Source organism: Mesocricetus auratus, unplaced genomic scaffold, assembly GCF_017639785.1.
Source record: "Mesocricetus auratus isolate SY011 unplaced genomic scaffold, BCM_Maur_2.0 contig_4718_pilon_obj, whole genome shotgun sequence".
Lineage (NCBI taxonomy): Eukaryota > Metazoa > Chordata > Mammalia > Rodentia > Cricetidae > Mesocricetus > Mesocricetus auratus.
The window spans coordinates 23,003-35,598 of NW_024430971.1; the positions used below are offsets into that span (position 1 = coordinate 23,003).

At 41.5% G+C, this 12,596-nt stretch overlaps 1 protein-coding gene across 1 annotated transcript; it reads left to right on the forward strand.

Moving 5' to 3' along the window:
* Positions 1–264: 264 nt before the first annotated feature.
* Positions 265–6,624, forward strand: LOC121138135 (cytoplasmic protein NCK1-like). Its single transcript, XM_040740945.1, has 3 exons — positions 265–360; positions 2,624–2,742; positions 5,825–6,624. Exons 1-3 carry the CDS (start codon positions 265–267, stop codon positions 6,543–6,545), a joined length of 936 nt encoding a protein of 311 aa, XP_040596879.1. The 3' UTR covers positions 6,546–6,624.
* Positions 6,625–12,596: the final 5,972 nt, after the last annotated feature.

Here is a 12,596-nt window from a genome sequence, read left to right on the forward strand (position 1 = left end):
TCCACATATGCCCGCTGGTTGGGACACTTAAACTTATAAACCCCATCTCAAAAATTTAGGAAACAAACTGATAAAGGACCATGTGTGCTCAAACCCCTCACTCCGTGCAGTGCCCTGCTGTGATCCTCTTCCTGCTGTGATCCTCTTCCTGCTGTGGGTGAGGATCTGTGGACCAGCATACAGGCAACTTCCTAATGAAGTAAGGAGGAGGCAGACACGCTGCTCCATGTAGCTCTGGAGACACCTGGGAGGCGTTCTGTTACCATGAGTTCTGACCCTCTTTGGGCGAAGTCAGAGGTGGAGCAGATTGGACCCCTGAAGATGTGGATGAGAAGGCCTGAGACTGTGGTGGCCACGGAGGTGATGTTGGGGCTTGCTGCCCCACTGTTCTTCGGCATCAATCAAGGTGTTGGAGAGCAGAAAAGGAATGAATTGGAAAACTAGGGCACAGGGATCAGGATACCTTTATTAAGTAAGAGAAGTTACCTTTCCTCAGGGATTTTGATTTTAATTGATAGTCACCCATTGATATCCTGTTCTTTTTTAATTTTCCCCATGTGCAAGCAGTTTGTTCACTTCCTGCTCCTTGTTAGTGCTATGCTGAGAGATCCTGCTATATTACAGATGTTTAACTCATCTGTTTTGTGAAGTTTACACAGTGAGCCAATGAAGATGGAATAGATAAGGTGAAGACTCATCCCAAAATATGCTGTTTGCATACTGAGCTACAGGCATTTGCCTGAGTGTCCCATTCTGTCATCTAAGCTTTGAGAAATGAGTACCTCCGTAATTTTTGTTCTGCATATGATGACACCGAGTACACAGGGATTAAGTAATTTTCAGACAGTAACTCCCAATATTTTAGTTAAAGCCTAAATGTTCCTCAATTCATGTGTGACTGTGGTTATATTTATGTTGTCATGTACACATGGATGACCATTGGCTTGCAACAGAATGAATTTTAGAGCTCTATAAATCATTGATCCAACCCCTGTGTGTAGACTTACAGCATTTAATGCTATCTGTAAGAGTTTTATGCTGTGTTCTATTTGTTTTTGACCCATCTGACTACATAAAGTTGATGAAGTTAGATTTGTTTAATTTTAATAGTATGTTTGGGTGGTAATCCTATGCACCTTGTCTAATACCTATTTAAGGGTGAGTACAGTGAAGGTTTGTCTTTCTGTGACTGGGTTACCGCTATTAGGATAGTTTCTTCTAGTTATATCCATTTGTCTATGTATTTCAGGATTTCATTGTTTTCCACTGAGTAGTGTAAATGTACCATATTTTCTTTATCCAATTTTCATTTCAGAGGTTGTTTCCAGGTTCTTGTTATTACAAATAATGCTGCTATGAACATAGGTGAACAGATGTCCTTGTGGTATATATGTGCATCCCTTGGGTATATGCCTAACAGTGGAGCTGCTAGATCTTGAGGTAGACTGATTTCCATTTTCCTGAGAAACTGCCATACTGGTCTCCAAAGTGGCTGTACAAATTTGCAATCCCACCAACAATGGAGGAGTGTTCCCCTTTCTCCACATCCTCTCCAGCATTAACAAAAATTCAATGCATATGGTAATACATGGATTACTATATTAATTATGAAGAGCTCACATGGAGTCATAGGAAAATGTTTATATCCCCATAGGATATATGAATCCTTGTGGTAATTATGTGTACACTCGTGGGAATCCATTAGTCCCCTTTGAAGGAGGGTTGCTGCTGAATATCAGGCATGGAAGCGCAGGGAGAAATGCTGAAAGCAGCCAGGAGTGTCTAGCTCTGTGACTGACAGTCAGTGTAGGGTCAGGATAATCCATGAGCCATCCACCTCATTCCTCCCAATGAGTCCTTAACTCAGAGTTTCTCAACCTCGTGGTTGTGACCTCTTTGGCAAACCTGTATCTTCAAAACTATTTATATAATATTCATGCCAGTTACACAATTACACTTATGAATTAACAACAAAAATAATTTGACATTTGGGGATCAGCACAACATGAGAAACTCTACTAAACAGAGAAGTTGGTCATTTTAAAGGAAAATGTGCACTTTATATGAACAAGTAGATTTTAAAAGCAAATGAAAGGAAAAATGAAATGAAAATGAAAAGAACAAACATAAAGTTTTTCTTAGCCATGAATGGCTTCTGTTTGAAAGGACATCTGCTGCTCTTTGCAGCTGTCACACTAGTTATAAATCCATAGATCAAGTAGACTGGAGCAGGCTGGGAAGCCCACACCATCCTCTATGCACCACACATGCCCTGTCATACCATGCACAGCACACACCTTGTCTGAAACTCACGTGGACACACTTTCCTTACAATGAGGAAAACTCTTAAATCACAAAGTTCAGGTTATAGATTAGATAGTAGACATGTAAAAACAGAGAATCAAGTGTCTATGAGTAAAGGCATTAAAGACATGCTCTTAAAATGCAGCAAAGTAGACAAACTATAAACAGAAAGAAGACCCATTGTATGAGACTGGGTAAACAACAGATTGGACGCTCGCCCTCCTCCCTTTTCATTGCTAATCTCCACTTGCAATAATTCAATTATACCGTTTCTTGCTCACACGTTCTGCCTTTTTCTTTCTTGACGTTGGGTTTACAGTGTCAGCCAGCAAGAGCACCCTGCTGCTGCGGCGCGGTCGTGCTGCACCATAGGCAGCGCTTGGAGTATGCCTCACTTTCTGAAGCCATGCTGGTGTACATCTTACTGCCCAGCGCTGCGTTTGTACCTTGAGACAATCTGCATTTCTTTTATAAAACTAAGGATATACTTTATAGGCTTTAGATGACTGTTAGGTTTGTAAGCAGTCACTGTGAATATTGAGGTGGTAGTTTTATATGTTAGTTTCTCAGACATAACCTAGTTTAATTTTATATTTTGTTATCTACAATAAGGGGATCACAGGAGGAGAAGGAACGCTGCCTCCAACAGGTAGTCACATTAGAAAGTGGCGAGCATCCAGAGTGAGAGGTCTCCCAGGGAATTAAGGGTTCCTGGGGATGTCTGTAAATTATGTATGTCAAGTGAACATGGTTGGGGGAATGACAGAATAGTTGTGTAAACTTAACCTTGACTTATAAGGTCTTAACTGACTATTCATTGACATCGCATGGAAAACGTTCTATTTTTAAATGATGTTTGTATGTGGACTTCTATTGTCACTCAACTTTGGGCTTTATATTTTCATAGAGTCTTTATGGAAAAATAGAATTTATTTTCCACTTGCTGTTGAGGCTGTTGCATGTCTCATTTTGTCTTGTAGCTTTATCAATGCACTGTTAGGACAGCTGACTTTGATTTCAAAGCAATGGTTGTGGTTGGGAGCTGCACAGTAGCAGCATCAGGGCTGTCTTTGAACTCAGCTCCATGTAAGGTGATTCTGCACACACAGCTCAGGACACAGTGGGGTGGAGAGAACCGTTGATCTTGTGCTTCGTCTCGTGAGTTCTTTCAGAATCTCAGTTGTCAGAATATTTGGAACCACACAGACGTTTCCGGTCACCTTTCTTGGGGGATTGTGCAGTGTTAGTTAAGCTCCCCTCAGAGGGCAGTGACTTGCTAGTGTGAAGCTAACCCGACCTACCAGGTCAGGCTTTGACTGTTTGAAAATGGCTGAGCCTGACAGTCTTGCTGATGGCTTTTGTTATTTATACAACTGATATTTGTATATTTAGCAAACCTCTGAAAGTGTATGCCTTTCTTGAAACCGTTCTAGTGGCCATGAATTTAATACCATGGCCTATCTGTAGAATTGAGTATTTTGGACCAGGTGACCTGTAGCACAGTTGGTGCTGTGTTTGGGGTAAATGCAGTAATGTTTAGTTTTCTACTTTGTCTTGTATAGGATAGAACTGTGTATATGTCACGTTTGTCTGTAAAGGAAAAGTACATAGTAATATTAAAATGATTTCTATGACTGTGAAGCACTCATTAATTTTTCCAATAACTGATAATGTACATTCCTAGTGCTACTGGCTATGTGTATATGTAACTTTTACAGTTCCAACTGAAAGTTGTAAGTATTTCGTTTGGTCAGGGCTCTTTAATCTCATTTTATTTTGCTTTGTTTGAGTTACCTGTAGGTATTTATCCTTGTATTAGCAGTCGAGCACCGTCTCTAATGACATGTATACTAATAAAGAATTGAACAGTTGTAGTTACAGCAGTGAGTCCAGTTATTGCTGAGTTTATAGATTAAAATATGGGAGTGATTTGCTGCTATAATTCCTTTGCAAAACACTGAAGGAAGAGATGGAGTCTAACCACGGTCATGAACTTCAGGGACAGTGCTAAGAAGACACGTTTCATCTCTGGTTTCTTGTTTGAATGGGCAGAGTGGAGCCATCAGACTCCCAGCTGATGCCCCATCTTAGGATGTGAGTGTTTGTGCTTTGCTTTATGAATATGGCCTGTTCCACCAGTGAGCTCATGCCAAGATGCCTCTGTTAAGTTACTTAAAAATAAAAAATAAACATAGATTTTGTATTTGCCAAAGAGAATTGATAGAGGCTGTATCCAGTTACTCTGCAAATGTTTAATTCCATTTGGCTGTACACTGTCCTCATTGTTTTCCTTTCTCACCGTTACTGTAGCTTGACCCATTGTGAGCAAACATGCAGACACCAAGAAAAAAAGAGCCATGAATAGCAAAAAGGGCATAGGTTAGTAGGGGCCAGGCTCACCGCACAGATGCATCTGAAACAGTGCGGCTTATGTCAATCACAAAGCTAGGGCCATTTGAGTCTTAAATCAGTGGTTCTCAACTCCTTCACAGAAGTCACATATCAGATACCCTGCATATCAGACATTTATGTTACAATTCATAACAGCAACATTACAGTTCTGAAGGAGCACCGAAAATAATGTTGTGGTTGGGGTCACCGCTGCATGAGGTCATCATCGCCTGAGATCACCATCACAGCATTAGGAAGGTTGAGAGCCACTGCCTTTCTTGTTTAAAATATGTAACCAGATGATTTTGTATTTCTTTGAGGGAAGTGATTTCTCTTACTGGGTGTTCTGTTTTCGCTGCCATTCACATTCAATTTTTATGTTCCATGTTTCAAATACACTTTATATTCAAGGATTTTAAAGTACCAAAACTGTAACTCAGTACAGTGCATTGTTTTCTGTCATGATGTTAATATTATACAATGAAATTGTATAAAGTGTTGTCAATTTGATTATTGACACAAATAAGATGTTTACAAATAAACTGTGGTGTTGATCAAAAAAAAAGAAAATGCTTTTGTGAGTTCCTCTTTCTCCCTTCAGCAAACAGTTTAACCTTCATAAATATGTTGTCTTTCTTTAAAGGTAAAAGAACAGAGATGAATATATGTATCAAATACACTACTATGATAGAATATAACATGATTATGTGCAAACTTTGAAAATGTCCTTAAGGATTGACACTTTTTTCATTTACTGAAGGTAGATGTTTTCATACAATATATTCCATCTGTTTCTCCTCCCCCAGAACATGTATGCTTGTGTGTGACTTTCAATGCAGCTGTGGCACACCCTTGAGGGTATCATGAAGACAAAGGTCTAGGATGTCCATTACCTTCCTTTACCATCATTCACTTTGGGAAAGGGACTTTCATGTAACTTGGGGCATGTCATTATGCATATACAGTTTAGCTGAGAGTCACAGTGGAGCTACTTTCTCAGTGCCCACCATTCATGTGGCTACAGATACCTGCCACCTTGTTTAGCTTTCTAAGTTGGCACAGATGATCTGAACTCAGGGACTGACAATTGTGTACTCCTTTCAATTCTCTAGTCTTGATCTTCGTGTAGATTACTCCACCATGTGTTATCCATGTGTTACAATGGACAAATTGGATGGTTTCCTTCAAACTATGTGACTGAAGAAGGTGACAGTCCTTTGGGTAACCATGTAGGTTCTCTGTCAGAGAAATTAGCAGCAGTTGTCCATAACCTAAATATAGGTCAAGTACTGCATGTGGTACAGGCTCTTTACCCGTTCGGCTCATCCAATGATGGAGAACTCAATTTTGAGAAAGGTGATGTAATGGATGTTATCGAAAAGCTGGAAAATAACCCTGAATGGTGTAAATGCAGGAAAATCAATGGCATGGTTGGCCTAATACCAAAAAACTATGTTACCATTATGCAGAATAATCCATTAACCTCAGGTTTGGAACCATCGCCTCCACAGTGTGATTACATTAGGCCTTCACTCACTGGAAAGTTTGCTGGCAATCCTTGGTATTATGGCAAAGTCACCAGGCACCAGGCAGAAACGGCATTAAATGAAAGGGGAAATGAAGGAGACTTCCTCATTCGTGATAGTGAATCTTCGACAAATGATTTCTCAGTATCACTAAAAGCGCAAGGGAAAAACAAGCATTTTAAAGTCCAACTGAAAGAGACTGTTTACTGCATTGGGCAGCGGGAATTCAGCACCATGGAAGAACTTGTAGAACATTACAAAAAGGCGCCGATCTTTACAAGTGAACAAGGAGAAAAACTGTATCTCGTCAAACATTTGTCTTGATACTCATCAGCAGTGACTGCTACACAGCTTTAACTCATCATGTAATTGAAGACTGAGAGTGTTGAGCCAATTGTACTTGCTTGGAAAAGTGTTGGTTCTAAATGAGAACTGACTATAATACATGAGTATTTTTGTTATAATTCAACCCATACATACATCTACATATGCATTGTGTCTATATATAAGAGTCTCTATCTTGCTGTCTTCTTTGCTAATTTCTCTTTACTTCTAACATTTAAGGTTTTGTGTTCTGAAAAAGAATAATTTGGTTCAAAAATCTTTATATGGAAGAGTTCTTTTACTGGTGTTTCTTTATTTCCTTGTAAAGACATCCTGTTCTCCCATAGTTCCTCTTCACATAAAATTATATCTATATGGCATATGCTAACCTACATTTCTTATAAAGTATTAATCCTTTCTGTGACTAAATAGCAATAATAAACAGGAAACTAGAAATTATTTCCAGATATTGTATCCATCACAAGCCATTGTAAATATATAGTATGTTGTTTGTGCCTTCATTTTAAAATCCATTCATTGTATTCAAAAGGCCATGAATATAGGTTAGAAAACATAATTTATGGCTGTCTAAACAAAAATGTTAAGAATTAAAGGGGGGTCTTTTCCTCACTTGGTTGTTCAAGGGAACAAAGTAGTCTGTGACAGCTGTTGAAATGAAATGGACGTTTCCAGTGTTCCTTGACCAAAGTGTGTTGTATTAGATAATGCCATATTTATGCCACTGTGAATTAAGTCATGGCCAAGTTTGAGGAAAATAGTAGACGGTGAGATGTGATTTTTTTCTTTCTAAATACCAGTAATTCTACATGGCAGTAAGTTTTCTCCTTTCAGTATCCTACCCTCTCCTCCAATATCTGATCAGATTTACTGGAAAACCATGTTTTGACACTGTTGCATATTGAACCCAAGGTTTCACACATGATAAGCGGGTGCTCTGTCGCTGAGTGTCACCCCAGCCCCTCCTTATCTTTTAGTTTCTTTAACTAGAACAATTAAATGATGTGCTGTGGGGAAATGTGCTATAGTATTATTTAAAAAACAATTTTTCCCATCTAGTACTTTGTGTGAATTCAGTCTTCTGTTGGTCACATTTTTCTTGGTCATTCTGTAAATTTAAGCAAAGTAACAAAAGCCTCTAATGCCATACAAGTAAAGAACATTGCTGTTCTTTGCGATTTTAGACACTAATGTACAAAAATTATAGTTGGTAAAAATTAAAGTTGCATAATTGCACTTTAAAAAATATAATAAAGGGAAGATGCTGAGGTTGGGGGTAAACAAGGGTTGTAGAGCCCAGGTCTCTGAAGTCAAAACAAGGCTGTTCTGAAAACAGCAGAAGCGAAACTCCTAAGTACATTTGCCAGCAGAGATAGGATACAGCATGGATGTCATCTGGACTACCCCAGACATCCTCAGCGTGGGGCCGCTCTATTTCAGCTCCATGTGGGGGCGATCTTCTCACTCACCTCACCTGTGCGGCTCTCATCACACCCTCCTGCCCCATAGCAAGGGCCTGTGACAGACATATCACCAGGAAATCTGAGTGGAGGAGACACAAGAGTCCGGGATGGGCACATCGTCCGGCACACTCTGATGGCGCACCAGGTGCGGGTCATCCCCGAACATTCCACACACCTACCTCCAGCTGGGGTCCCACTAGGATCGCAAGTGTCCAGAGCTGGATGCGAATGCAAGCATGCGCCGACATACACCGGGATGGCAGGAGAGAGGGTGGCAGCGTGACAGCAGCTTGCACACAGGCACATACAGAGCACACATCAGGCAGGGAGGCTAGCAATTTCAAGTGTGTGAGCAAGGGCAGTGAACGTGGTGGAGGCAGCGGCAGAGGCTGCAGGGGAAGCAGCAGCGGCGTGGGTGGGGGCAGGATGAGCTCCCCGGCATATCAGGCCCCTTGGAGGTAAAGAGCGAAGGTGGTGGTCCTCTGGAAGCAGAACAGCGCATCTGCTTTTTGACTTGTGATAAGAAGAAAAATTGGCACCTTGCCTACTAGGACACATTGTTCCAGGAAGACATGACTTTAGATGAACAGAAAGAATTCCTGTTTTAAAGTACAACACACTGACACTCAAACCCACAAGTCTATAGCCACTCAGTTTCCCATTACTCTTCAGATGGGATGATACCATTCATCAGTGCAGGGTAAGCTGGGACAAGGCCCACGGAGCCGTACATGTCTTCCCCTGGGAATGCACTACATCAAGCTCAGGCTTCTGATTCTCATCTTCTACTACAGAGATACTTCATGGATTCAAACATAGCATCATGTCCATATCGTGCACAGATGAGGCCCCTGGATTTCCTGACCTGTAGGTAGACATCTATGAGAAAGAGAGTTGCATCCCATAAGGAAGGTGCCCTAGAAAACAATGTAGATCCACACTCAACAGTGCGACCTAGATAACATCTACAAGGCCATGGTGATACATCTTTCCTGCTTATCCTTATTCTCTCCTTTCTGCACTGGGAATTTTGTCATCCTTACCTTCTGGTCCTGTGGAGTCAGGTTCTGCACTCAGAACCAGGAATACTTATTTACATTGGCAGATTGGAACAGAAAGATGTAATATACACAAATGAAAAGTGTGGACCCTTATTCAGCACCGAACTTTGCTGCTGTTCCAAAGCTCTTCTGGTTCCTCTCTTCTAAAGCTATGGCTCCTTTAGTCAAACTCCCTCCCTTCCCTTCCCATGCTTTCACACTCCAAGCTATGTTTTCTAGTTGGAGTTCAAGTGTCCATGCATTTACATAAGAGAAAATGGAATTGTGTGTATACATATATATATGTATATATAATATTATGTATATACACATCCTAAGTTCCTGCACCTCTGAGATGGTTATAACCTCTCATTTTCAAAGTATATTAAAATAACACTAAGAAAACACAGTGAAGTGCATCTGATTGGACCAATCAAATGGGCTCCCTATAGGACTCCTCTGTTCTCTCTTCACTTTGAAGCCCTTGGCACAAAATTTCTGGGTGTATCTTGGGGTGGGTAGGAAGCAGGAGCAGTACAGTGCATGACAAATTTGCTTCATCAACTTCCAGTCCCTGAGTGGCCCTGAAGCAGATTGTGGGTACAGTCTGGAGCTGCTCACTGGGAAGGTCTGCCCTGTGGAATGTTAATCTGTGCAAAGGCCCATGTTTAGAAAACCTAATGATTTCCAATTCAGAAGTTGCACAGATGAGGAGAAATCATCAGATCTTCAAGAGACTATCCACTGAATTCATATGGAGGGCAATGCCCCGTGTAGCAGGTTGATGATGGCAGCTGTAGTGGATTTCCTTCTGGGACTCTGTCATCTGAACAGGGCACCACCTACAGGCTAGACCACCTGTGCAGCATTATGTTTTTCTGCATCCCTTCCTTCTGATTGGAGGAGATGGTTCCCAGGCTCTCCTCTTCAAGGGAGAGGCAGACTAAGAAGAGTTGGAAGGATGATATTTAGTCAGGGTTTTCTTGCAGATGGCAATCCCCAGAGCTCAGTTTGTATTTTAGGATTGTAGATTGTTGCCTGTATTTAAGGGATGACGCACTCTGTTCACAGGAATATCTAATGCTGCACATAATCTTTATGACACTGGAAGGGTTTCCTTAGTGTCAGGTAGTGCATGTTCTTGAATATGGCCTAGTAAAGGCTGTTGCACAAGCTGACATGATGTTAGCCTGTAGTAGATGTGGACAGAGTGTAATTCTGCTGTGATAATGAGACAGATTTTCATCAAATGGTAGGTAGTGGAGCCCATTGTGGTGTTGATGATCCTTGGAATAGCCTCAATGGTGGTTTCTACTGGAAGAAATTGCCCATGGCAGGAATTGTAGGAAGATGCCCAAACTCCACATATCACCTGACTGTCCATCATATAGTTTCATCGTCAAGATCCCCAGGGCTGAATAGAGAAAAGATCCTCAGATCTCCTTCAACATCTGTCTCTCTGCACACTGAGTTGCCACAGGAAAATCATAATCCTTGACATTGCCAGCTTCACCAAGCAGGAATTCTCTCATTTTTTTTGGTTTTATGAGACAGGGTTTCCCTGTTTTGGAGGCTGTTGGTCCAGCCTGGCCTCGAACTCACAGAGATCCACCTGCCTCTGCCTCCCGAGTGCTGGGATTAAAGACGTGCGCCACCAATGCCCGGCTAAGAATTCTCTCATTTAATATCATGATCTAAAATGGGTCTATGTTGAAGAAAGTACAGTACTGAGAGCACCAGCTGGAATATTGATCTAGCAAACTTTAACCTCTGGAAGCAAAACCATAAAATGGAATCACACTCTGTCTACCAAAGTCCAGGAGATTGGAATATCCTATTTTATCAGATAGGGCCAATATAATTCCAAACTCTCTTCCTCTTCTCCCACTCTCTTCTTCCCAACTACCAATCCCACTACCCCTTGCCGTGTTCCCCATCTGTTCAGAGTATCTTGCTCATTCCTCATCTCTTGGGTACCATGCATATCTCTTAGGTTCATTCCTGTTTCCCAGACTCTCTGTAAGTCATAGGGGAACAGGAACGTTGAGTGGGGGGATAGAATAGGGGGAAGAGGGAATCATAGGTTAGAAGACAAATCAGGCACCAGTGTGACCTCTAGTGATCTAAAGGGATGATACCAATTGGCAAGCTAAGCAATAGTGGAGAGACCACCTCGAATGCTCATTCCTGAAAATGAACTTGATGTCTATAGCCATCCGGGAGCCTTCATGTAGTGACTGATGGAAGCAGAGGCAAACACCCACAGTTAAACACTGAATTGAACCCAAGGAACCCAGTGACAGAGAGAGGACTCCCCAAATGTGAGTGTCAGCGAGAAGGCCTGGGCAACGTATGGGGCCCTGAGCAGTGGATCAGTGTCTATCCCTGGAATACAAACAGTCATCATGTGCCCATAGCAGAAAGAGGGATGCTATCTCAGCCTGGACTCTTAGGGAGTGCCTGGACCCTACCCAGAGTGAAATGACAGATTCTAGATATCCCCTATGTGGAAGGATTTGGCAATAGGGTGGGAGGCAGGGGGGAAAAGGGAGTGCAGGAGGAGGGGAGGGAGAGGGAACTGGGATTGACATGTAAAACAAGCTATTTAAAATTAAAATAAAAAATGTTAAAAGAAAAAAAATAGATAGATCCTTTACTTCATCCTCAGTGACACTTGGAAAAGGTCATTCATTGTGAACAAGATGTCTTCTCTGGGAAGACAAGAATCACTCCACATACAAAAACTGACAAAGAGCATAGCATAGTCACAACCTAAAGTGTACATGGAAGGCAGGAAATCCCACTGCCAAGGACAAGCATGGAAATAAAGAAAGCTTTTTTTGGTTTTATGAGTCAGGGTTTCTCTGTATTGTTTTGGAGGCTGTAGGTACAGCCTGGCCTCAAACTCACAGAGATCTGCCTGCCTCTGCCTCCCGAGTGCTGGGATTAAAGGCGTGCGCAACCACTGCCCGGCATAAAGAAAGTTTTAATACAAACAATTCAATCCTACAAACACAAAACATCAATTGTCTACCTCTGGAACATATTCAGACAAGGGAATCAATATTTGTGTATTGGGAAGTATTGGTCATATGACATGGGCAGGGAAGTGACATAGAGCTTCTGAATATTATCAACTTCACTCCTAGACAACTGTGTGATCTTGATCACATTCCTCATTGTGTACACACATACCACCAAAGTATTAAATAAGCCTCAATATACCTAATACTGTCAAAGAAATGAGCTTATAAAACAAGGATAATCTCAGTCAGAGAAGAAATTGAAATATAGCTTAATTTTAAAGAAATGAATGTTTTCATAAAATCAATGGTGAAACCCACAGAGGCAGGTAACCTGAACAAGTGGGAACTCATGGACTCCATTGGTGACTGAGAGGACAGCATGGAAATGATCCAGACCCCCTGAACCTGGGTGTCATAGAGGAGGCCTTGGCCAATTTATGGGCCCTCACATAGTAGATCAGTATTTATCCCTGGCAGACAAATGGACTTTGGGAGCCATTCCAA